General features: G+C 39.9%; 2 protein-coding genes across 2 annotated transcripts; both read left to right on the top strand.

The window, feature by feature from the left end:
• Positions 1-5,472: 5,472 nt before the first annotated feature.
• On the top strand, positions 5,473-19,427 carry LOC308373161 (chitin synthase chs-2-like; the record flags this gene model as incomplete). Its single annotated transcript, XM_080848576.1, has 17 exons — positions 5,473-5,627; positions 11,891-12,026; positions 12,529-12,737; positions 12,852-13,613; positions 13,742-13,831; positions 13,934-14,119; positions 15,248-15,422; positions 15,584-15,685; positions 16,000-16,141; positions 16,513-16,713; positions 17,123-17,407; positions 17,737-17,916; positions 18,101-18,494; positions 18,600-18,613; positions 18,733-18,797; positions 18,932-19,042; positions 19,206-19,427. The coding sequence occupies 17 exons, from the start codon at positions 5,473-5,475 to the stop codon at positions 19,425-19,427; spliced, it is 3,429 nt and encodes a 1,142-aa protein (XP_080704702.1).
• A 6,711-nt stretch (positions 19,428-26,138) lies between these two features.
• Positions 26,139-27,479, top strand: LOC308373229 (beta-1,3-galactosyl-O-glycosyl-glycoprotein beta-1,6-N-acetylglucosaminyltransferase 3-like; the record flags this gene model as incomplete). The annotated part of the gene is made up of 1 exon (XM_080848657.1): positions 26,139-27,479. Exon 1 carries the CDS (start codon positions 26,154-26,156, stop codon positions 27,477-27,479), a length of 1,326 nt encoding a protein of 441 aa, XP_080704783.1. The 5' UTR covers positions 26,139-26,153.
• Positions 27,480-27,730: the final 251 nt, after the last annotated feature.

The following is a 27,730-nucleotide window of genomic DNA, read 5'->3' as shown; positions in this document are numbered from 1 at the left end:
GCCAATCAAAAAAAGAAATGGGCTACACAATAGCCAATCAGAAAAAAACTTATATTTTGTATCTGGTATGAAAATAAAGCATCCTGGAATTGCGCGCGATTGATCTTGAAGTGATCCATGTCACCAGATCACCCAAACACTAGACTGTCCTTTTTGCCTATGTTTGTGTTTACGACGTTTGTAGCAGGGACGTGCGGTCAGAGGAGGCAGATCATATATTCATATTTCTCTGCTAATCTGTGGTATGGGTGTAATTTCTGCATCATTCCGATTATTTCGAGCATTTTTATTATCAAAATCGCTGAATTTGCGCATTTCCAGAAAACAGGGACGTGCGGTCAGGTGAAGCAGAAGCATTAGTGTCTATGGGCAAGTGAGGCAGTGCCTATATATTTCGAAACTGCAAATTCAGTGTCTGAGTTGGGTAAAAGGTCATTTGAATTAGCATCCCACCACGGTAGTTATATTTTCCCTAGACAAAATGAAATGGGTCCATATCATTGGTGGGAGGGCTACATACGCTACCTTGTAACTATTAATATCTTATTTGACACGGCGTAAAAGTTCAATTAGCACACCGGTTGTCCTTTAGCTGTAGGCCTATAGCCTCTTAAAAGTCTGTTGAGTATTGAGCTGCTTAACTTCTTATAATAAAAAAAAATAAAAAACGTTTAAAAGTAATAGTATTAGACAATAAAAACGCTTTTTCAGTTCTGGTCAGATGACAATTTTTAAACCATAGGCATATATATATATATAAAAAAATGAAATGTATACATTTCATACATGTATATATATATATATATATATATATATATATATATATATACATGTATGAAATGTATACATTTCATTTTTTTTTTTAAACAACTAGAGATCGGACTGATGTAATCACTTCCGGTTTATGTGCCTCACCAGCTACGAACCTCACAGCACCTCACTGGCTTGTATGCCTTTGTCTGTGATTTGTCACGCAAACTTTGCAAAAATTAAATAAATATAGGTTTGTTTTGCTTGTATTATGTCTTGTCCTGTCTTACTTGCACCCCATGGCCTTCAAATCAAAGTCTTCTAAAACAAAATGCTTTTCAGTTATTTTTGTCTTTTTCAGACATTAAGACATTTAACACAATGCCACAATGAATGACCTCAGCATCAGAGATGTCTCACCTCATGATTGGCACCTATCTTCCTGCATAGTTACTGAGATAAAGAGAACACGAATTGACACAACGTCTACGAGTGGGGTGGTATAACGTGGCAACAAAAACCTTCTAGTCGGACCAGTGAGACAAGTTCCAAAATTCCAAAAACCCTACTGGCTTCCAGCAAACGTACCATCCTTTTATTTAGTGTATCATTATGTTCCTGGCTCAAGGTCAAAGATGGGTTTTAACTACGTGCTTCAAGCCTGCCCTTAGGGGGAATAAGCGTGCCAGTCACTCATTTCGGTCTTTAGTGCAGGCACTCCCCGCCTGCACTAAAGACCGAAAAAACTCTAGGATATTTAATGTGCCGCATTTAATGTGCAGGGGTGGTATAAGGTGACTGAGAGCAATTAATTTTGATTGAGCCCTTTCTTTGTTCCAGGACACTATGATTCACTGTCAAGTTATTGTTATGAAGAGGTTCGTACAATGACGTATTCGAAGTCTGTCTTTATTAAACAACTATGCAACTACAACAGCAGTACACAAGTGTGCATGTTACAGGCCTCCTGATCAGTACTAACTCAGGTCTCCCTTCACATCCTGTTACTACAAAATAAAAGCATCCCACATCCCACCACACTCACAACCCCCCCCCCCCCCCCCCCCCCCCCCCCTCTTAAGGAGCTCCGAGCATCGAGTAAGTCGTCTCCTGTTTTAATGTCAAAACAAATTCACAATGGTTTGTCACAAGCAATGACAACTTGACTGCAGTTAGAGGATATTTCCTTAAAAATTAGCATGCATCATTTTTTTATGAGTGTTTGTAGCCGACACAGTTTTAGGCTACAACCTGCCTTTACACTATAGCTTTGACTCCGAACTTCGTTTATAGGCTATAATACATTTGAGTTAGAGGAGGAGAGAACAATCCGGGAACAATCGTATCATATTTGGGCACATCCTGCACCTGTTTCTGAGCTTATTGTGTTTTTTGTAAGAGTCAACCTTCAAACCCACTATAGTGTACTTTTCCAGGGAATTCCGAATCATCTCCAGGCCTGCTCTTTTCTGCTGGCACGATTATTTCCTGATCCATTTCATAGTGTATTTTTAAAAGTTTATTACACTTCACTCATAGATGGAACAAAGGTGCACACAATCTAAATCAGTGTCCTGCCAGACTACCATAGAGGTCAAAAAGATACACAGTTAACTTGCTTTAATTCCCTTCTTGCTTGTTGTTATCATTCGTTCACTCATTTTCCTGCTACACTACTGTTAGAATCTAATTAGCATGCCAAACTTGAAGAATGGACTGGAAGACAGGTGGAGTTTGGACTTTATTTCAGCATGAGAGTAGCTCAGTTTGCTGAAGGTCTTCTCACACTGATCACAACGGTGGAGCTTCGGAATCACCTTCTTGGGCTTGGACTTGGGTGCATTGGGTTGCTCCCAATGGTGACATCATGTGTCGGTCAGTGGCTGTAAGGCGTCCCTCCAGTATTTATCCTCATGTGGATTCTGAGATGACCCCTGTAAGCAAAGGCCCAACCCCAAAGCATGCAGATGCTGTCCCCTGCAGGACTTCTGCTGAGTGTACCTGTGGGTCCAGCAAAAATAGCCTCTCCTGGAGACTGTCTTCATGTTAATTCAAAACAAAGACTTCATGTTCATTCTTTGCTGAATTTGAATCTGATGCCAGAGATGTATTCATAAAATCTGTCACTATGTGCGCCTGACTTTTAATGAGGCTGTTGCACAGCTGTTATGTACTGCCAGGTTCTAAATCAAGGTTAAGTAAAACTGGCTTGATGGTCATTTTTATAATGTCAAAAGAATCCTACTCTCCAGGTAATAGTTCGACTTTGTTGTGCAAATGTATATCATTACCACTTCTATAGAATCCTCAGTTGGAGTGGGGTCTGAGGAATGGAGCCTAAATGGGTTGTCAATTTCACTTCAATGTGGGTTTGGAACTTCGTATGTGGTGGAATGTGTCCAAACCCACTGTCTTTTGGAAGTGAAACCATGATGAGAATGGTAAAGTGAAGGATATCTTTTATGTCTGTAGGTGTTTGCCTTTTGTGTGTATGAAGATGGTGCTGATGCATTAGGATGTGTGGCAAGCTGAAAAGGTGAATTAGTCTCTCTCTCTCACACACAAACACGCACACACACGCACACACACACACACACACTCACACAAACACACACACGGGCACTTCATGTGACTGCCTTTATTGTGATTGGCTTCTGCTGATGAATGCCAGAATACAAAGTATTTGACAGGGATACAAATTAGAATTTTTTGATGAGCTAATTTATCCTAAAACTACTGGTTTTGTTAGGAATACTCTTTATTATTTTGTAAATTCATTGAAGCCCAACAGTAGCCTAGTTCTATTTGTTATTAGAAAAAAATACATATGTCTTGCTTGTTTGTCATTTGGCACAGTGCAAAAACTGATTGCCATTTTCAAAGTTGTTCTTAAAGTAAGAGTCATCTTTGCGGAGATCACCTTTTGATTTAAATCAATGCCTGCCCTCCCTAGAGGAGGGGACAACTATATAGTTATAACTACAGCTGTTATTGTTGCTATTATTATTGCTGGTGTCATTATTATTATTGATTGTTGAAGGAACCACTTTTGCAGACCAACAACAGAACTGGGAGTCGCAGAAGGTGTCTGCTTGTTCGTCTTTATGCGCTTTGCTGAAATACAATATTTATTAAAGGGCCCTGTCTTGTTAAACTTAATTAATGTGACTCCAATCAATTCAGGAACTCAGCCTTAGTCCCTGTTCTTTTAATGCTTTATTGCTACATATGATGCTATTTTGTTTAGTACCTAAAGATTGGTGGAGACATAGTCTGAGATATTATCAGTCAAGAAAACCGTTTAATCTTGTACAGTAATGCCCATCAAGGGAGAGAGAAAGAGGTTTCACTCAAAAGCTTCACCTGTCACTTCTTGTCAGCCATTGTAACATTTCTGTTCTTATATCCTTTGAGTATGTTGATGTTCATGTTCATGTTAAAACGAATCTATTTAACTGCAGGACTGAGACCACTGTACCACTCAGACTCAGACCATTCAAATTAACATTTACATTTAGCCATTTAGCTTTTGTCCAAAGTGACGAACAACAAGTTAAAACATTTAAATCAGCATTATTTAAATTGTATTATAACGTTGATTATTTTAAGGCAACTTTATCTCACTGTCATTCAAATGCACTGTTTAGGCTACATTAGCACAATCTGATTTATTTGTTTAACCTGCAAAGCTTTGGCTCCCGAACAAGTTTGAGAATATAGGTTTCAATAGCACGTATCTGAATTATCAGTTAACTTTATGTCACTTCGAAAATTATTTTTGTATGTTTGTACATTGGCTAAGGTCATACGGTCTTGCTGGCGGTCGAGGACACAATGTTAGTGACTAGAGTAGCCCATGTAAATACAGTGTGTTTTCTAAGTTACTGGTTGTGAAAGCTATGTGTCTGGTGTTTACGTAAATGCAAGTAACGTAAAACATCATGAAACTATGTCTCCTTCACCACTAAAACTCAAGCTGTAACGTTTAAGTTAAGTCACAGCCAGTTATGTTTTCTGACTACAGTAATTGGCCAAGCAGGTGAAATAAAACATAACTCGTAATAATGATGTATGTTTACCTCCATTTATTACAGCTTTTACAGATTATGTTCACATCAAATCATTGCATTTGGTGACCTATGTCTTTAATAGTAGAACAACATTCAAATGAACTACACCTGCAATGTTGCCATAAGCAGAGAAGATTGTTTATATAAACTTTTATTGTCAGAAAGATTGCCATAGAGCTCAGCTGTTACAGGTATTTGGCCTACAGAAGTTTTCTAAGCTGGTGTTGGGGCTTTAAGTGCCAGAGAACCTGAGTGGTACTGCCCACCTGTGAGGTGCTACGGAAACGGAGAGAGTTCCCTGGTTCCCAAGGTTTTAAATTCTATCTAATTTATCATCCCTCACAGATGCCAATATGACATAGGTCAAAATTCAAGTTAAAGACACAATAACAATAAACAATAAAAACTTCCTTTAAAAACTAAAGCATTATTATATACAGTATAACTTAATAATAACTATATATAACTGTTGAAAATGAATATATAGGGCCCATATTTTCTTCATAATTCTGATGAAAAATGGATGTTCATGATTTCTCTAATGTATCTGTTTAAACAAGTCAAACAACTTTGCACGTTTGACATTTACTTTTTTATTACGTAACATAAAAGTCTGTACAACTTGTTTTCCAAGGAGATGAGAATTACAGAAATGTTTTTGGAGGAGAACTGGAACCACCCACCTATACAACAGCGAAGTCAGAGCGCAGCTCAAACAGACTGCAGTCTCGTGAAGGAGGAAATGGCAGAGGATTCACAGAGCTCAGATGATGAGCAGACATTGGACCCAAAACTTCTGAAATTCAGGTATCTGTAATTCTTATTATTACTTTTTACTTATTCCCTATGTACAATGTCTTAAATCATTGTGTACTATTTCTCCACATGATCAGCCAACAGTGAAGAAATAGTAAATCACTGCAGTAAACATGAGACAGAAAGTTTGACCAAGTTCAGAATCAAGCAAATGGAAAATTCAAAGTATTCTTTTGAAACTATAAAATAATAAATCCAGCTGGAATTGGAAGAGACATCACTAATATAATCCTAACTGGTGAATGATTTACATATAATAGAATGTATCTGCAATATCCATATTTCATGTAGAATTAATTTGTTACCCTGAGCAGGAGGCTCCCGGTTTTGCTGTTTAGGCTCTGTGTTATTGAGCATGTTTTTTGGCTTTAAAGCACCACAGTGATTTCATTTTCAAATTACTTATTTAAAATACTCTTTGCATTATACTCATTTTCAAAAGAATGATTGCTTTTACGGCATTGGACTTCTGACCATTAAGCAAGATATTTTGATGAATTTGTGTATAATTTTATTATATGTTAATTTCAATATCCTACAATTAGGCTACAACCAGTAAGACACCTCACATCAGCCCAACCCAAGAATTTGCATTTTGAAATTACCTGTAAGTGGGCGCGGCTTCTTTGATGACATTTGTGTCTTTGTCAGTGTTGGCATTTGTGGAATTTGTGCCATACAGGTGTAACACTTATTACAAGATATAGTTAGGTATTGAGTAAGTTAGGACTAGTCTCTAGGTTCGTAGGGAGCAGTAGTAGCTAAACAGTTATAACAGCAAAATAATATTAGACACAACACAGACCATCAAGTAAGTTTTAAATGCCGGCTTGTTTATAATATGTAGAAAGAGTACAAAAAACATAAATTGGTACCAGGTATCAGACAGACAATACAGATGTAGAATTAGAATGAAATGCTCATAATGTTTGCACTTTCAAATATTTATGTAATAACTTCTTATGTCAAATAATAAGGGTATATAATCAATATCAATAAACCTATTTGGTTTCAAGAGAAATATTATCATATAATTATCAATCAGTATTATTTAAAGTCACCTTTAAATTACTATTAAATTTCTATTTTGGAGTTAACTCAGTTTCTTATAAATTCTAGTTTTATGCAATTTACATACAATCTTAATTTGGCTAATAAGATGCAACTGGCATAGTATTTATGAGTTTAGATTAGGCTAAACACATTATAATCATTTTCTATCTAAAATCAGTATGCAATTATATTCTTTGGGATTATAATTCCAGTAATCTAATTATCAAAAGCACTAAATGCTGTATCGTATAATACTATAATACTACTGTATCGTAATATACTATAATACTAGTCTATTTTTAGAATCAGGTATTAAGTTCCTATTTTTGCTATCTAACCCAGTGAGCTACGGTTTAGCGAGTGCAAAAACCAAATCAATGTTACAGGTTGGCAATAGCATAAAAACAGTAACATTAATACAATGAATTATCAAGCAACATTCACCAACTAGAACATGCATTTCCTGAAGGAAATACCAGTGCTGCATGAAATGCAAAAGTTAAGAAAGGAAGAATAAAAGAAAGAAGAGTGAAAAAGGAAAGAAGAGTAAAAGAAGGAAACAAGTGTGGAAGAAAGGAAAGAAGAGTGAATAAGGTAAAGAAGAGTTGAAGAAGGAAAGAAGAAAAGAAAGAAGAGTGAAAAAAGTAAAGAAGAGTGGAAGAAGGAAAGAAGAAAATAAAGAAGAGTGAAGAAAGGAAAGAAGAGTGGAAGAAGGAAAGAAGAAAAGAAAGAAGAAGGAAAGAGAGGAAAGAATAGTGGAGGAAGGAAAGAAAGAAGAGTAAAAGGAAGGGAGAGTGGAAGAAGGAAAGAAGAGAGGAAAGAAGAGTGGAAGAAGGAAAGAAGAGAGGAAAGAAGAGTGGAACAAGGAAAGAACAGTGGAAGAAAGAAAGAAGAAAGGAAAGAGTGAACAAGAGTGGCTCTGGATAAAGACAGTAAAGAGAGAGTGAAGAGGGAAAATATTGAAAGGAGAGAAAAAAGACTGAAGCAGAGAGATGGAGTTTGAGAGAAAGTAGAGTGAGAGGGATAAAGAGAAAGAGAGAAAAAAAGTAGAGTATGGAAGGTGTCTTATTATTCCTAGTTATACAGTTGAATGGAGAGGTACAGAGAGAAGAGGAGCCTTGGAACCTTGGCGCAGGTGTCAGTGAAGCACAGGTGCAAGCCAGTTTAATGACCCTATTATGATGTCAATGGGAACATTTATATTCGTTTTTCTTTAATATCTTAAAAAGTACAAAGTTTAAAAAAGTGAAAAATACATAGCATAAGTGTCCTTTGAAAGACCTAAGCGACAAAGTTTTGAACGAAGTTTCTAAGTTAAGCGGTTCGAGCTGAATTAATCGCAGAAAAAGGTAAAAAGAAGAAGCCTAGGAATAACAATACAGGGCCTCGTTTCCCGAACGCGCACTTAGCCTAAAAAGCACTTGAAATCGTTCGTAAGAGGAATGCTACGTTGCAGACGGGTTTCCCGACGCGGCACTTAGCTTAAGTGTATCTTACGTTGAGAGGAATTCTACGTGTGGTCAGGACCAGTAGTAACTTCACACTTAGCGATTTAATCCACCAGGGGCGTCGTTCGACCATCGTTCGGAAGAAAGGGGAATTAAAAAAAAAAAACATGGCTACTTGAAGCGAGGAATATTTTACATTAATAAAGCTATCTACACAACTTTTTATATGTTTATAATGACTCGGTTTGATCGGAAATGTGCTACGCGACCAATGCAGAGTATGTAGGTCTTTACCGAAGCTTTAAAACAGTAGTTTGATGGCACATTTAGCGCTTATGCCACCACTCCATTGGCTTATATGGTAGCTTTATAGCTAGGTGGTTGTTTCGTGCCCTACACAGTTGTAGGTTATACATATGCACGATGTATATTTTGCAACGATGTTTCTGTGTATAGCACATCATGAGAATGTCATTGTTTCACCTGCCTATTCCCATCAAAATAGAAAAAAAGAATATTGAGTATTTGAAAATAAAGATTAGGCTATACAAAACTAGTGCAGTGCCCGTAGGAATTATGCATTCTGTAGTGTAAGCAGACGTAGAGCTGTTGGGTAGTGTAATGGCAGGACATATTTGCACTCCACATAGGTACAGGTTACACTGAAGTATTATTGTGATGCATGTTTCCTTTTCATTAAGAAATGTGTTAATGGTAGCCTTTTTGAATTTGTTACCAACAAATAAAGTTTGAGATTATGTAGTGGATGCAGTTGAATATAGATGTCAACGTTGCTGTCTAAACTATAAACTAAATGTCATGAAGAAAGAAAGAAAGAAATTAAAATGAAGTTATGGTTGAAATAGGATCACTTCTTTATTGTAAGGGTAAGTGTAGGGTAAGAATGGGCATGCAGTTGGACTCAAATGTAGGTTAATTTTATTGAATGTATGTAGCCTACTGTACTGTATGACTTCGATGATGGTAGCTTTGACAGCCCACTCTCAGACAGATGTAATAAATGTCCTTACAATGGGAACACAGTTTAAGGCCCAATCCCATTTCTCATCTCTACCGCTACCCTTACCCCTACCCCTTCGCCTTCGCTTTTTCAAACGGAGCGGTAGCGGAAGGGGTTGAAACGCTAGCCCTTCGAATTGGGATAGCACTTCAACAATTACGTACGTCATCAGTACGAAGCGTTGGCTGTTACGTTACCGGAGAGCGACAGCTGTCACTCACCAGACATAAACAAACATGGCGCCTGCAGCTGTTATTTACACAATGCAACATTTCATCAAACAAGTTTTAAAATCATGAATTACAAAGAAAATACTTTCATTTGTGTGATGCTTTCCCTGCTGTTTCCGACATTTTTAAATGGACTCGCGCGATGTTTGTTCTTTAATGATCACGGGTTCGCAATGCATTGAGGGAAATCAGTCTACCCCTCCGTTTGAAGTGTGCCCTCGGAAAATCTCCGTTTGGAGCGGTAGAAAGCGCTTCCCCTTCCCCTACCCCTCTGTCTTAACGTGAATTGGGACAGCCCTACCGCTCCACATGAACGCGCAAAACGGAGGGGAAGGGGAAAGACGAAGGGGTAGCGGGAGAAATGGGATTCAGCCAAACTCTGCTGGAGATGGCGTTACTATCCCCGCCCCGAATTCAGTGCGCAGTGTACGTTCGATGCACGCATAGGCTAGCTAATTTCACAGCAATTAACGTAAACAGGTTAACGTGACGTAAACAGCTCCTAAGAGCTACTTAAGAACTCGTGCACGTCGCGCTCGTGCACCTGACTTTAAATTGATGGTTGGGAAACCCTCGTAAGTAGAAAGAGTTCGGCCGTCAACGATGTCGCGAAAATCCACGTAGAACGTTAAAATACATCGTTATCGGGAAACGAGGCCCAGGGCATTTCATGCACTGTAATTACATAAACGTTAAGGCTATGAATATATAGTGAATAAGATGGAGTAAGTATCCAGTTCAATTCGAATATCAGTAACAATGGATATATCATTCATATAATAGATGTATATAGTAGGCTAATCAATGAGTGCAACCTTGCTAGCAACCAGTCAGCAGAATGGAGCGAAATCCACGTTTGAATTAGCAGATGATGTTCCGTTGTAATTTCAAGTCCACGTTTACCGCAAATCCAAATGAATCCTCCCGCAACGAAATTGCTGAAGGCCTTACAGTCTTACCAAATCCCATAGAGTTTTTTATGTCTGCATGTAGATGAATTTTGTGATAATGATGATGATTCTTTTCGGTGTGATTCTCTTTGTGGGTAGCTCGCCAGCGGTAACGTGGTTTCAGTCCAGATAATACAGTTTCACTTGGCTATAAAATGTTTAAATAAACCACAGTCCACCTATGTAGACAGAATAAAACAGTGTACTTGTTCAATTTAAAGAAAATAAAAGGTTTTACGGTCTTGCTGCTATTTGGCTCACTGGGTGGTTGCCTTTTCTAGCTTTAGGTTCAACTTGTTCTTCTGCACCTATTTTTCTTTCTGATAGCTTCTATTTCGACTAACGTTCTCTTTTGACAGGAAGTTGCAACAAGCCATTCTGGTTGGCTGACTAGGTTAAAACACAACATCCTTTAAGAATTAATATTGAAATATCACATTTATTAATCAAAATGTATTAATCAAAATCATGGTCTTTTATCTCTTAAATGTCAGAATATTTATTGTTATTTATTCAATCATTTATTTATGGCTATTGTAACCTAGGTTACACAGGTTTTGCCCGAAGGTCTATTTCATGCCTTGATGATTCATAGGTTTCCTGATAAGGTTTTGGCATCATCTGGCAATTCGGCTACAACCAGTAAGACACCTCACATCAGTCCAACCCAACAATTGGCATTTTGAAATTCCCTGTAAGTGGCCTCGGCTTCCTTGATGACATTTGTGTCTTTGTCAGTGTTGACATAAATGTCATCATAGTCATAAAGAGTCATAGTCATAGTCAAATTTGTGGAATTTGTGCAGGTCATGCAGGTTTTGCCCGAAGGTCTATTGTATTTATTCATGCCTTGATGATTCAAAGGTTTCCGGATAAGGTTTTGGCATCTATAGGATTTTTTTAAATTAAAAAACAATAAATCAATCCCTAATCTGCTCTTGTCTTTATGACTATGATGATATTAATCATAGTCTAACCGTGTTTTTCCAACTTTTAACAGCACTGAATGTAAACTGCTTCAAAGTATTCTATGTCATTTTATGAAACAAACCTATGTATTGACCATGCACACTCGTGTATTAACTGCAGTTTCAATGATACATTATCCGGTCACCTAAAACTAAATGCCATGTTGCCTACACTACTTAAATGGCAGAGTACCATTTGCATGACATGATAGCTAGTTGATTTTACAGTTTCCTCAGAATTATAATAGGAAAAGATAGATACCTTCTTACCTGTTCAGCTTTTAACACAAGTTTATATTCACATGGGTTCATATTGATTGACACATGCAGCTGCCAACTATGAAGATGGTTCCCTGCACTCGAGATAGCTAGGATAGTTAAAAAGCTATGATGGGTAGAAAAAAAGCTATGATGAGTCCATATTCACTTCATATGAAAACGACTTTCTACTACACATGCTAGCAACTACCAACTGTTAAGATGTTTCTCAAAGCTAGAAATACCAAGTAAAGGTCAGAGCTAGGTTTACCGGCGTGAGACCTCGCATGTTTTACACACCTCTCTCTTGACCTCTCCAATAACAGGAAATCATGGGACTGCGCTCGGGAGGTGCCCATAATCCAGAATGAACAGAAACCAAGAAAGTTCCTGTACTTCATTCATCTGCTGGTCACCTGCCTCACAGGTGTCCTCATGTTTGGACTGGCATTTTTGAGCAAAGTAAGACATTTACAAATTCGGCAACGCTTCTATACCAGTTGGTCGAACAGGTTTTGACAACACTACAGTCATTTCTTTGATACCAATGGAGTGCACATAGTGATAACATGTATAACTAGGCACTCAAGGTAGCTTAGCATAAAAGAGTCTACCAAATCAATACACAAAGGGAACTTTTCATTTTCAGTCTGTTTCTTTTTTTTTTTCAACAGACATCATTTTTGCTCTTGATAACAATAGGAAACCCTGATGGAATCACCATTTCTACAAAGCCATACGTCTCACTGTTCATAGGAGTGCTTCTCATTGTGCCCAGTGTGTTAACCCTCTTCAAGAACGTTTGGAAAATTTCTTTCAAAGACTCCAAGACTCCATCAAGACCAACATTGATATGGGTAAATAATGCTCAAGCTTAATTTTTTTTGCAAACCATACAAATTCTTATCTGGATTACAGCTGTCATGATTTATGTTATTTACATAGCTCTATTTCTCTTTCACAGGTGATCTCGGTCAACATATTTGTGTCTCTGGGAGCTGCCGTGCTTGCCCTCGTCACAATGCCACATTTTGACATCCTAACAAATGTGATGATACTAAACAGCATAGGCATATTATCTGCTGTTTTACAAGTGATTGCCAATGTCAACTCCAGGGGAAGAAAGCGATTTAGTATAGTTTCCTTGGTTGCGGTCATTTTACTTCTGGCTGGGTATGCCCTATTTGCAACAGGCTATATCAGAGAAGCTGGACAGCGGCTGTCTACGAAAGACACTGCTTTATGGATTGGGCTCGCAATAGCATGCACTCTCTGTGTGTCCTGCAGCTGGTGGGAAAACTATGCAGGCCTGTTTAACATTCCATTTTTCAAAAAAGCCACCGAAGACGTACAAAGAGCCACAAACATAGTAGGCATTATCTCAAGCGTCATCCGAATAGCTGTCACCGCAGTTGTGCTAGGGGCCTATGTCAAACTCTCTGGCCAGGCATGGGATTGTATCCTGACGGTCTCATGGAAAGACAAGGTGACTGTTTTGAGCCTGTTCGCGATCCAGGTCATCTCCTCTGCATTGTGCCGCTGGGTTGCTGTCGCTGCTTGTAAAATGCACGCCGTCCGGCGCAGCTTTGTGTACCCAATGTGGTTCGTCTCTCCAACGGTTCTGGCAGCATTCGTGTTGTTCATCTGGATCCCTTATTCCAGTGATGTCAATGTTGCCCCGTTACTAAATAATTCCTTCCCACTCTACTGCCAGCTTGTTCGGACTGTGTATAATGTATCTGAAGTCCTCACCCCATTTCTTCAGAGCATTGACACATTTGATCTAATACAGACAGATGTCACCAATAGCCTTTGCGCACGGCCCATGTTTTACGAAGGGGATGCCTTGGGCCAAGGGCTCCTGGGCAGCTCTGTGATCTGTTGGTGGTTAGGCCTGGTGCTGTGCACAGTCTATATCAGCTTCCTGAAGATGAAACGCATCCAGAGGACGCGGGAGCTGTTTGTGCAAAGCCTCTACGAAGCAGCCTTCATTGATCAGTCTATGCTTCTCAACACAAGATTTGACATTCCCAAGCTCAAACACGAAAAGTATGTCCACACTCTTATAGACTTAATCTCAGTCATTTGTGTTTGTAACTCCAAAATGTAACAGAGGTCCCGCCAAATACCAAACAGTAGGCTTTTGATTTCAAGAAAAGTGTTGTCTTTTTTGACAGGGAGAAGGAAATGATGACCATCTACATGTGCGCGACCATGTGGCATGAGAACCTTGATGAGATGATGAAAATGCTTATCTCGATGTTCAGGTATATCTTAATCTTAATCTTAGAAATGAAGGCATGACTGAAATCCACTATCATTTAATAACATTTTGTTTGTAAATTTAACACACCATCTGCTCTTTGAAGGATGGATCAATTCAGGCCCAAAAGAAATGATTTCAAAGATGTGAGTTTCGAGTCTCACATCTACTTCGATGATGCTTTTCAAGATGGAGAAGAGGAAGAGGTTGGAGAAGATGGAAAAACTGTGAAGAAGCGTTTCGTGAATGAATATGCAGAGACCTTAGTGGAAGTGATCAGAGAAGTATACATGTAAGACTAACTCCACCTGTTGCTTTGATTGCTCTTTTTTCAGTCATACACAGGAAATATGTTAAATTCTTTGTGTTATTGGTTGGGGAATTCATCACACCCAATTACTCGTACTCAACAACTTAACCTAAGTATGATAATAACAGTGTGCACTACATTCATCAAAGGGTATCTTTAACAATACTTAACAACAACAACAAAGATGCCCTTGTGAGCATTTCGCTGGGGTTGTCAAGTGGACACCTTCCTTTCGTCAGTGTATTGTTGAATTAGGCCCACAACACCTGCAGAAGTCTCAACAGTGGTGTCTGGCGTCCCAGTTTCACCCCCCTCCAAACTCACAAATCACAATGGCTTAGGACACATGTCACCCCTCCTTTCCCCCCCCCCCCCCCCCCCCCATACTCACTGTGGCTTAGGACACATGTCAATACCAGGGACAACAACACCTCAAGATACACCTCAAAAAGATTTCACATGCATATCTCAGTGGGAGGGTTGAGTTTCCCACTCACGGGTACAAACCCAGGTTAGGGTAGGAGAAGGGGTTAGGGGTGGAAGAGTCCCTCTGGATTACAAACACGGAGGTGGGTGTAGGTATAAAGTACAGTACGAACCCGGGTCACACCTTAGGTACTCAAACATCTTTCAACAACAGACTTCTTTGCGTAATAAAGGTTAATTCACCTGTCCCCAAGGAGTCTGAGAGTGCCTCAGCCATAACCACTGGCTCGATTTCACAGCAGCCTCAACTCCTTAAAAAGAACTTTGAGAAACCGTCCTTGAAATGTGGCTTTACCCCATGCTTTCCAACTGTCACCTACCCCAAACCCTGCTCTTCTACTCTGTACCTGCCCGATGATATCCCTATGCTATAATGCACCAGGTTTTGGCTTCTGGACTGTGACAGTTGATCTTAGCACATTTGAAATCCTCCTCCTGGTCAAAACTCCGGACCAACCTCTATAAGCTTTATACCACACTAAAAATCATTTTTCCATCCACAACTTATCAAACTATGAATGCAAACAGTACTATTAATTGTGGAAAATGGTATTTAAATTGCAAACATTATATATTTTGAATAGTTACATTATATATTTGCTGTCTTTTCGTTTAAACATACAGGATTTTCAATGACGAGGACAAAAGCACATTTAAGGAACCAATTAAAATTGCAAATCAAAAAATCATTCCAACACCCTATGGCGGCCGACTGCAGTATACACTACCCCACGGCAACACACTAATAGTTCACTTTAAGGACAAAGTTAAAATTAGGCATAAGAAGAGATGGTCTCAGGTAATTTTTTTGACAAATTTGTATGACTGTTACATCTGATATAACAAAGATAAATACTTATCACAGTGTTTAAGTGTTAGTTTTTAAAGGCCATTTTGAATGCATAATGATTAGAGAGACACTGCATGCACTGGTAAAGGAGTGACACCTTTCTCCCACAGATAATGTACCTGTACTACCTTCTGGGATGGAAACTCCACAGGAGATTCTATCAGGATTATGAGAATGGTATAGCCAAGATGACTGTGGAAGAACATCTGAAGGTAGGGGTTAAAGGTGCTATTATCATCAAATGCTCCATATTGACCAACCATAATAAAGACATCTGGTCTATTATGCCAGTGCCAGACAGTTACATATGTATATTTTCAAGCAGCAGGAGCTTTTCAAACAGTGACTCAATAGGTCATGGCTTTGATCTTAATAAGTGATTTATTACACAGTTGATATGTTGCTACTGCTGTGTAAATATGCACTGATGCATTGCTAAACACAGTTGAGGCAGTAGGACATTTGGTGAAAGGCGGTTGCAGGTTTTATGTAGAGTTGTGAAGGTTGTTATTATTTTGACCCTCAGAAAGCGAAAAAGAACACCTATATCCTGGCTTTGGATGGGGACACTGATTTTCAGCCCTCGGCTGTGATGCTCTTGGTGGACCGTCTTAGGATGTACCCGGAGGTGGGGGCTGCTTGTGGTAGGATCCACCCTACTGGCACCGGTAAGACTTCTTATTATATGGCAAAGACAGTTCGAGCATTCTGATTGGCTAATGGGTAGTCATGCCAGCCGCGTATTGCCCTCCTCAGCGACGCCATCTTAAAAATAAGCGCTATCATGGATTCAGAGGTTTACTATCCAGAAGATGAAACACTCAGACTGCCAAAAGTGCTTCAGCTGTTAATCTTTTGGACAAGTCACATTCGTTCAAATATGGGCCTTGCAGTGCAGGCAAGGCCAACATGTAGAACAATAATTATTCATGGCCAATTACCACCTACTCTAAAAAACATGTACTTCCTATACATCACTATCACTTGGAGCCTTGTAGGCATTGAATTGGTCTCCCCCTTTCACTGCCATCCACCTCAGGTCCGATGGTGTGGTACCAGAAGTTCGAGTATGCTGTGGGCCACTGGGTTCAGAAGACGGCGGAGCACGTGTTTGGATGTGTTCTCTGCAGCCCTGGTTGCTTCAGTCTTTTTCGGGCAACCGCACTCATGGACGACAACATCATGAAGAAGTACACCACCGTGGCTACAGAGGCAGGCCACTATGTGCAGTACGATCAAGGTACTGTGTGTGTGTGTGTCTATGGGTATGGGTATGAGTATGGGCGTATACTGTATGTGTGGTGTGTGTGTGTGTGCTGAAGTGTTTTGTGCTTGTGCTTTTTCTTTGTTCCAGGAAAAAGTTTTGATATAAATGTCTTAACATCAGCTCAGCTTAATTAAAAGCGATTTCTTCCTATGCAGAAAAACCTTAAGAAATCTGGCTGTTTTTTTTAAGGTGTGTTTTCTTTATGGGTTAAAAGCAGAGCGTGAATTCACAGCGACCTCAGGCCTGCGTGCGTGTGTGTGTGTGTGTGTGTCCTGGATCGCCTATCGTATATAACACGTGTGTGTTGCAGTGAATCGCTTGTGCAATAAAAAACTGACTTGAAAGTCAGCCTTGTGTGTTTGTTTGTTTATGTTTTAAAAAGGTGAGGACCGCTGGCTGTGCACTCTGCTGCTGCAGCAGGGATGGCGGGTGGAGTACAACGCGGCGTCAGACTCCTACACGAACGCCCCGCAGGAGTTCAAGGAGTTCTACAACCAGAGGCGCCGATGGGGGCCCTCGACCATGGCAAACACCCTGGACCTGCTGGGCAGCGGAGACGTGACGGTGAGGATGAACAAATCCATCTCCACCCCCTTCATCCTCTACCAGACACTCGTCATGGCCGCCTCCATCCTCGGCCCAGCCACTGTTTGCCTGATGATCGCAGGTGAGAAAGACCAGACTGGGGAAATGCAAACAGTATGGTACTGAATTTGACATGTGCCATTACATGGTATTACTAAAGTATGTGGGTTATATGAAATATATACAGTATAATAATACCTATGATACATGGACATTGCATGAGATAGGGGCTCACCTCTTTCGTGTACTATACATAGGGGCTCATTTTTTGAATGAGTGTAACCATTTGCAGATAGAACTTTATTGAATTAATTGATATGGTATTCCTTAACCATGCCATTTGATCCTAATGAATGGATGTTAAGAAGATGAATGAAGATGTAAAACATCTTGCCAATTCTTTTCTTCCAGGAAGCTTCTCCTTTGTCTTTGGTGTTTCACCTAATTGGAGTCTCGTACTAGCTATTGTGCCCCCAGTCATCTACCTTATTCTGTGCTACCTACTGAAATCCGATACTCAGATCACAATTGCCGCCATTATGAGCATATTATATGCCTTCCTGATGACAGCGACCATGCTTTCCATCATCGGTAAGGGTCCTGAATTCACTAAGAACACACACACACACACACAATCATGGTAGTTTACTTCCCCTCTCTTTACTGCATAGTCACATACGTGCATGCACACACACACACACACATACATACACACACTCACACACACACATACATTATACACATACAGTATATATTTTGTTTCTACTCTGTGCAGGTGAAATGGTTGTGGAGGGCACCTTTGTGACTCCCAGTGGCATCTTCTTAATTGGAATTGTGTCAATGTACATGATCACCGCCCTGCTCCACCCCAACGAGTTCGGGCTCATCATCTACGGCATCATCTACCTGCTCTGCATCCCTAGCGCCTACCTCCTGCTGGCCATCTACTCCATGGTAAACATGAACAACGTGTCCTGGGGAACCAGGGAGACCGCTGCCCCAAAGCCAGCTAATGCTGCTGGCACGCAGACACAGATCCAGAAGAAAATCAAGGAGCACAAGAGGAGCTGCAAGTGCTGCAGCTGGAACCTGGAGTGCCGGGTCAGCAATGACGACGAAGTGACCGTGGTACTGCCGGAAAAGCCAGAAGAGCCAGAAGAGAAGAAAAGGTATTTTGTACCGAATGTTCCTTGTCATCTAACAGTAATATTGATATGAAGTCAAGAATACTGAATGAAATTTCTTATCCATTTTATTGTTTGTTTGTTGTTTAGGAAAGCTCCAAAAGGTATTTCGTATTTATAAATATATAAATAATATAAATATACAAGATATTTTGTGCGCCATATAAGGTTAAGCCATATTTGTTTTGTTTGTTTATCTGTTTATGTTTATGTAATTTGTCAGACTGGATTGAACAACTGAAGGGCAAATCTGGGGACCTGGAGCTGGACACAAAATACCTTGATGAGGTAGTTTCAAAACTAAAAATCCATTAACCTCCAGATTGCTTTGTATTTTTCACACTTGAATCGATCCTTATAATCATATTTACTGAGTCACGATCTGGGAAGTTTAATCTGAACTTGAATGACTGTCATCCCAGGATGAAGTGCAGTTTTGGGAGAACCTCAAGGAGCGCTATCTAAAACCTCGTACCGAGTCTAGAAGCGAAAAGAAGCGAATTGAAGCAGACCTGAAAGACCTAAGAAACAAGGTGTATCTTATCTTACCATGGCAATCTATCTATCCGTCTATCTATCAAACAAGAGCTTGCAGTCTGTGCTGTAAAGGTAATGTTCTTGTCTCAAAGTAAATATATACTGAATTTCTCACTGTTTTTCTTGTTGTATTTTGCTCCTCTTTATCCTCATCTACAGGCCACATTTGTGTACTTCATCTGCAATGCCATCTGGCTTGTGGCAACGTTCTTCCTGCAGGAGATAGGAAGTGACGTAGCCATCCAGATTCCCAAGCTTTATCCCAATGGGACTTTAAATGTTGATGAACGAATCTTCATTGATCCCATTGGCTTAATGTTTGTCATTGGCTTTGCACTTTTACTGGTGATTCAGTTTTTGGCCATGTTGTGGCACAGGTAACTACTGAAATGATCCCTGCTTCCCTGCTGTTTTTCTTGTCCCTGTATCTGACCAATAAGTCTTCCCCTATCAAAGGCAACATCTTTTGTTTTTCTTCCAGGCTACAAACATTGATCCATTTCATAGCCTACCAAGGAACTGAGTCTGCAGTCGTCAAAAAGAGAATGACGAAAGCCAAGTCTTACGAGAGTTTGTACGATGAAAAGGTAAAAGAGCATGTTTTAAGTTTAAAGTGTTTTCCTTAGCCTTTGGTAATGTGATCAATGTCACTGCCAAAGTGGACACTTGTTTGATATATTATTGTGAAATTAATATTTGAATGTCTTAATACCATTACATTACAGAACTCCCACAAGTTTCTTTGACACTTCCATGGTATGGATAATCTCCCTTTGACAAGCACACAATGGCAATTGGAGGACAATTTGGCAAAGACTGCACTAGATGTGCTCCTTTAGTCAAAAACACTTCACTGCACACTGCAAGATATATTCCTTGTTTCTATGTAGTAACACTTGCATGTAACATTGTATGAGTTGCACTTATAATTTAACATGGCATGCTGTATTTAAGCAAATCTATTATGTAATGTTTTTAGGATTTTTTGGCAAATGCTTTGCAAATAATGCAAATATGTTGTCTGAGTTTTTGATTTTCTAAGGTATACACGCATTTACTAAAAGGTGTTAATGCTTCCGATTTCCTTGATTTATAACTCTGGGTTAATTTGATTTTAAGTTTATGTAACCATTCTAACTAAACTGTACTACTCTAGCACTTTATTGGCATGGGGGCGCTTTGCATCAACCTTAATAAACCCTATCATTCAGTAGTGGGTGATAGCCATCATATAAATACACTGGTAAAGACATTAAATGCACTGCAAAATAAACTGTGTGATAGAGTTGTATGATCACTCTTGTGTGATTAGCAGCACAATCAAAATGGACTCATTCAGTTTGGGTGTTGTTTCCTACTGTATCAGTTGGTTGCCCAGTGTTTTGGTGCCGTACACAAAGGCCAAAGGTCCAGTGATAGGAAAGGACAAATCTGTGTGGAATTTGATGTGACTCACTTGCAGGAAACAATTCGAGTGATTTCTTTTTTTTCAAAGATCAAATTACTTTTACAAAGACAAAGGACCTTAATCCATAGGGGTTCTCAGTTGGTGGATTATACTTTTAGCTTCAAGCCCTCTTCTACCTGTTCTTTAAATGACACATCACATTGCATCAAAACGTAACATGTATTTCAACATATACATCCCCTTTGAGACAATCAGACAGTGGTCACTGTTGTCAACCATTATCTTTAAACATGCCACATTTCCTTTTTGAACCTCATAACTCAAGACTAAATCTTCATTTCCCACCACCTCAGTAAAACACCTCAGTATTCTCAAGTACCACATCCTTGTTCCCATTTATGAATAAGGCACTTTTAAAGCAAAGGAGAGCAGAAGGTCCAGCAATAAATCCCCAGCTGAGATTTAAATCCACACTTACAGTAAAATAGTTTATTTGTCACTGGTTGCGCATACTGTGCCTATGTTCAACAGCATGGCACAGGTAGGACACAGGCAGGAACATGTATATTTGATTCTATATAATTCCCATTCATATTTCATGTAACACCTCCAAGGAACATGAGTGAAGTTTTTTAATTGATGTAGCCTCAAAGTTATTGGCGGGCTGTGAAGGCACATATATATGTGTAATGGTTAATGGAAATAATGTTCTATGGAGTGTAAAAAGGGGACAACTGGTATATTTCATCTAATCAAATTTAATCAAGATTCATAGAGGTGTGGCAAGAAGTATTATCTGAATCTGCCTGATCAGACACTGTCAGTAGCTAGACACAGTGATGACACTGGGATGATTTATGGTTTTGATACTGTTTACCATCTCCATGGTGACATATTAAGTGGGGAAAAAACATTATGGCCTATTTTGTCCTGTGTACCCAGGCTGCAGCCATTTCAATTCTCCTTGGTAACTCTGCCCAGGGACGGCCTGTCAATCAGAATCATTACAGGGTTATTCTGTTTTATCGGGAAAAGTTCAATTCAATATTGAATAATTCAATTCAATATAACGCGAAAACAGTATAAGGCGAAATTATACTTAATTTACCTTGTTTGTTTGTTTTCTGTTATGAGAATATTCAAAACTATTATTTATTTTCCTAGCGTAATGGGGAGGAAATCGGTTATCATGAGAGGTATATAACGTATTCGGTGAAGCAAGGAAAACTGTCGCAACCGACGATGTCTGCGGGAGGGCCGGTTGGTTATATACGGAGCCCCTAAAGGGACATGGAGGGAAACAAACTATTGAGGGAAACAAACTATTGAGAGATCTCGCAAAACTATTGCGAGCTCTCGCAAAAACTATTGCGAGATCTCGCAAAGTTCTGTCCTACTTCAGTAAACCGAAAGTAAAACAGACACACAGCGTAGCCATCATCAATGCAGTGTGCTCTGTTGTGGGACCGTAGTTGCAACCATGGAAGAGGATTTGGAGCGCTTTATGGACTCTAGAGAAGTCCCAAAAGAGGACATATGACGAATGAGACACCCAAATTCTAGTAGCCTGTCCTGCGGGTGAGCCTCAGTCCGGCGATCCGCCTCTTAAGGTGTCTGAGGCTTATGCGGTAACCATGCCTCATGTCTAAGGCCGACTGAATGTCATTGTATTTGAGCCCCATCCCAAAATAAAGTGCTATGTGTCTATCCATCACTTTTATCAAACAAACGTACGTCAGTGCTCTATCATTCTGGTCCCACAATAGAGCAGCACACTGCATGGATGATGGCTACGCTGTGTGGCTGTTTTACTTTCGGTTTACTGAAGTAGGACAGAACTTTGCGAGATCTCGCAATAGTTTTTGCGAGAGCTCGCAATACTTTTTGCAAGATATTGCAATAGTTTTGCGAGATCTCTCAATAGTTTTGCGAGATCTCGCAAAAAAAATGTTTCCCTCCATGTCCCTTTAGGGGCTCCGTAGTTATAGACTTAGGCTGGTGCCTGGGTGGGCAATTTATCGTGGGCTTTGTGCTGGGTGAGGGCCTAAGGCAGTTGCCTAGTTCGCCTTCATGGTAGGTCCGCCACTGATTATAAACAATGTTAATATGTTATCTAGATCAGGGGCTTTCAAAGTGGGTGACGTGACACATGCTCAGGGGTGCCGTGGAATGGCCCAAGTCTTGATCATTTCATATATATCAATTTCAAAATTAATTTTATTGTAATTATATAAATTAAAAAATGTATTTGCAGCACAAACAACAATAGGCTACAGTTTACAGTTGATTCAGGGCGTAACATCAACAACAGCTCTCTCGTTGACTTTGTTTGTTATTCCGTATTGACAGCAGTGAAGGTAGGCGCAATGGATACACTTTTAAAGAGAGTGCATCCATCTCCACAGTAACAAACATCGGAATCGAATTTAGCAAATAGAAAAGTGAGCCATTATAACGACCTGTACCTCCAGTATGTTGCGAGTTCTGCAGGAGACGTTGGCTAATGCAGCCATGGTGCCTAGCAAGTTGGCAAGGCACCTGGAGACCAAGCACCCGACACACCACAACAAAGACTAGAATATTTTGAAAGACTTAAAACACAGAATACCACACAGAGCGAATGCTTTCTACCGTGCGTGTGTCTGAGAAGGCACAAAAGACTAGTTTTTTACTTGCCGAGTTGCTTGCCAAATCTAAAATGCACACACTTCAGAAAAAAATCCCCCTCTCTGATAACACGATCAAACGTTGCATTGATGATATGTAGGGGAACATGGAATCTGTACTGAGTGAGAAACTATGGCTAAGGGGGACATTTGCGCTTAAAATAGACGAGTCCACTGATGTCAATGGCCTTTGCCAGATGATCGTTAACGTGAGATACAGTATGTGGATGAGGACAAATTTACAGAGAACTTTATTTTGCAAAGAACTGGACAACCATGCTAAACTTAATGGGACACATGTGCCCGTCTTTGACTGCAGAGTTTGTTAATGGGAGGAGGGATTGTGGACAGTGCAACACCTGAGGCAAAGGCTGTCAGTTGAACAGGACCTCCGTGTTGCACTGTCCACAATCCCTCCTACACCTGAGGCAAAGGCTGTCAGTTGAACAGGACCTCCGTGTTGCACTGTCAACAATACCTCCTTGCATTAACAAACTATGCAGTCATAGACAGGCACATGTGTCCCACTAAGTTGATAAGTTGTCTGAAGGTTTGTTCCTGCTATGTTTTGTTACTACCAGCTAATTTCTCGATTATTACCCATACGTTTTGGCTGTGATATAGTTGTGAGAGGGACAGACGTTGTCTGTTCATATTCTGTTCACTATTTATTCAAAAGTTCTATTAAATGTGGTTAATTTGAATATAACAAAAATGAGATAAACCTCACCTTCTTAATGTAATGCCTTTAATAAAAGCAGTTATAGCCTATTCAACACATCACAAGGTTAAATCAAATGGCCTAAAGTACAAATATGACATAAAAAATAGGGGTGCCGTGGATGGAGAGAGATATGTTTAGAGGTGCCGTGAGCCAGAAAAGTTTGGGAACCGGTGATCTAGATAGATGATTCTGGAATAAAACATGGATAAATGGATACAAAATAAATGAAGGGACATTTATAATAGACAAAAAATTGCGATTAAATATTGTAATAGTTTGACAGCACTAATTTCAAGTATATTTATCTAATACGCTTTGAGTGTACTAACCCATAGGCTTTGTAGTTATACGTATAACCATCTGATCTGATAACCATCTGATCTGATCTGATACTATTCATCTTGCAAACTATACCTACCTTGGAGTGTTACAATAGCCAGTATCATTTTATTCCATGTGTCCATCCAGGCAAATTGGTGGAGCCGAATGTTATTAAAAAACAAGCATATATGATGTAATTTCTTTGTAATTAACCAAAATAATGTTAAGTGTATGGGTATTTTTCCCAGTAGGCCACTGACCGATCGCGCGATCCATTGAGTGGGCAATGCGGTGTGTACTGAGTGGGCAGTGCGCTGTGTACTTAGTGGGCCGCACGCCGTGTATTGAGTGGGCCGGTCTGACAGTAGTCCCGGGCCACTTTTCCCCCCCAGTCCGCCCCTGCTTTTGGGTGTATGAAGTTGGTGTTGATGCATTAGGATGTGTGGTAAGCTGAAAAGGTGAATTAAGCTCTCTCTCTCACACACACACACACACACACACACACACACACACACAGACACACACACACACACAGGCACTTCATGTGACTGCCTTTATTGTGATTGGCTAGTTTTCTGCGGATGTGAATGCCAGCATACGTTCGCCCACTCTGGGACAAGTCTTTGACAGGGATACAAATTTGAATTTTTTGATGAGCTCATTTATCCTAAAACTACTGGTTTTGTTAGGAATACTCTTTATTATTTTGTAAATTCATTGAAGCCAAACAGTAGCCTAGTTCTATTTGTTATTAGAAAATCCAGATGACTTGCTTGTTTGTCATTTGGCACAGTGCAAATACTGATTGCCATTTTCAAAGCTGTTCTAAAAGTAAGAGTCATCTTTGCGGAGATCACCTTTTGATTTAAAACAATACCCCTGCCCTCCCTAGAGTAGGGGACAACTATATAACTACAGCTGTTATTGTTGCTATTATTATTGCTGGTGTCATTATTATTATTGATTGTGGAAGGAACCACTTTTGCAGGCCAACAACGGAACTGGGAGTCGCAGAAGGTTTCTGCAGGTTTGTCTTTATGCGCTTTGCTGTAATACAATATTTATAAAAGGACCCTGTCTTGTTAAACTGAATTAATGTGACTCCATTCAATTCATGAACTCAGCCTTAGTCCCTGTTCTTTTAATGCTTTATTGCTACATGTAATGCTATTTATTTTAGTACCAAAAGATTGGTGGAGACATAGTCTGAGATATTATCAGTCAAGAAAACTGGTTTAATCTTGTACAATAATGCCCGTCAAGGGAGAGAGAAAGAGGTTTCACTCAAAAGCTTCACCTATGTCACTTCTTGTCAGCCATTGTAACATTTCTCAGCCCTTAGTTTAACGCAGCCCTTAGTTTAGCCCATTGCGTGGAAAACCACATGACAGATCAGAGACAAGTGGTAGAGATAAGAACACCAGCAGAGGTGTGGGAAAGTCAATCAAATGGAACAATGCAGTTCTGGAATGTTGTTAGAGGCATTATCTGGAAACGCACGTACACACACACACACAGAGTGAAAGACTGTTATGAAAACAGTATGGCAGCCATGTCACTGGCAGAGGGGGTGATATCTTTCCTAAGGTGCATTTGCATTGGCTTTATCAGCTCTGCAATAAAATGCAAATTGTGACAAAGTTGTTGTGGAGAGAACATTAATACCACTAAATGAACACCCAAACACAAAGCAGGAAAATATTCCCTTTTTTAAAGACTGGCTTTTATTTGATTGGCTTACAAAGCATTTGCATCATATACTTGTACACTCTGTGAATGACTGCATCTTCACAATAAGTATTCCACTATTGAAATGCTTGTGTATGAATGCCAGTGCCTCCTTTTATTTACATTCACTAAAGGTAGTTCTCCAATGCACAAAGTCCAACCCATCTTTCACTCCCATATTTACACCCAGTCATGCCTACATTGGATAGATCATGAACCATTCATTGTTGTCCAATTGAGTCAAGGAGACACTAAGCAAGATGCGTCGAGAGAAGGTTTGCTCCTTTAAACTAGAGGTGCTGAAAAATGTATTCATATTCGCCTTGTTGACTTTTTCCCTTTTTTTATGGAGCAGCTCAAAGAATTTGTGCTACAACACTGGTCAGCCGACAGAGGCAGGTGCTTTACTTACCAGTGACCTGGGAGAATTACTGACATGTTCAGCCATAATCCGAGGGGATGTGGAAGGACTCAATGACGAGGACCTCAGCAGACTTCTGAAGAAGAGAACACGTAAAGCTTTGCCAGAGTCTTTCTATCTCAGTTCAACAAAAGATTGCAGTGCTTATATCAAAGACAGGGGGTTTCCAACCGTAGCTCTCAGTGAAGAAGAGAGGGACTTCCCTATTGCCTATTCCATGGTGATCCATGAAAAGATCGAGATGTTTGAGAGGCTCCTCAGAGCTGTGTACACACAACAGAATGTGTACTGTGTACATGTGGACAAGAAGTCTCCAGAAAATTTCACAAAGGCTGTGAAAGCCATTGTTTCTTGTTTTCCAAATGTGTTTGTGGCAAGCAAACTGGAGAGGGTTGTTTATGCCTCTTGGTCTAGAGTCCAAGCTGACCTGAACTGCATGAATGATCTGGTGGACTCGAATGTTGAGTGGAAGTACCTTATCAATACCTGTGGAACTGACTTCCCAATCAAAACCAACACAGAGATGGTGCGAACACTAAATATGCTAAATGGACGGAACAGCTTAGAGTCTGAGGCAACTCCTGAGCACAAGAAAGCTCGCTGGGAGTACCACCATAATGTCACTGAGTCTGATGTCATTCGGACTGGCATTAAGAAGAGCCCCCCTCCCATCAGTACCCCAATGTTCTCTGGAAATGCTTACTTTGTGCTGTCTAGACAGTTTGTGGAGCACTTGTTTAAAAACCCAGAGGCTAAAGCTTTGATTGAGTGGGAGAAGGACACATACAGTCCAGATGAGCACCTCTGGGCATCTCTTCAGCGCATGCCAAGTATGCCAGGGTCCAGCCCTCCCAATAACAAATACGACATGACGGACATGAACTCCATAGCCCGTCTGGTGAAGTGGGCTTACCATGAAGGGGATGTCAGGAAGGGGGCTTCATACCCCCCATGCAATGGAGCATACAGAAGAGCAGTGTGTGTGTACGGTGCCGGTGATCTCAACTGGATTCTCAGGAATCAGCATCTTGTTGCCAACAAATTTGACCCAGAGGTCGATGAAATTGCACTTAAGTGCCTGGAACATTACTTGTGCTATAAAACTTTAACTGGTCAATCACTTCAGAGTGCTGACAAATCTAACATGAGAAGGTACCTACCTTAAAGATTTACCAGAATTATTTATGTGAATTTATTAGGGCTGCATGATTGGTAAATTGATATTGCGATTATTGTGGACAATATTGCTACGTATATGCAATATAGAATAATTAACAAATTGTATTGTAACCTCATATTGTATGGCTTCGGGTTAATTAAGACAAACGTATTAATGTAGAACTTATTGTATAGTTTACATTTTGTTTTCATGCACCAATACCAGTTACCTAGTCTGCTGGGTCATGAGAGATTGGT

This window comes from Sprattus sprattus (genome assembly GCF_963457725.1).
Source record: "Sprattus sprattus genome assembly, chromosome: 12".
Lineage (NCBI taxonomy): Eukaryota > Metazoa > Chordata > Actinopteri > Clupeiformes > Clupeidae > Sprattus > Sprattus sprattus.
This window is presented reverse-complemented; position numbering and strand designations above follow the sequence as displayed.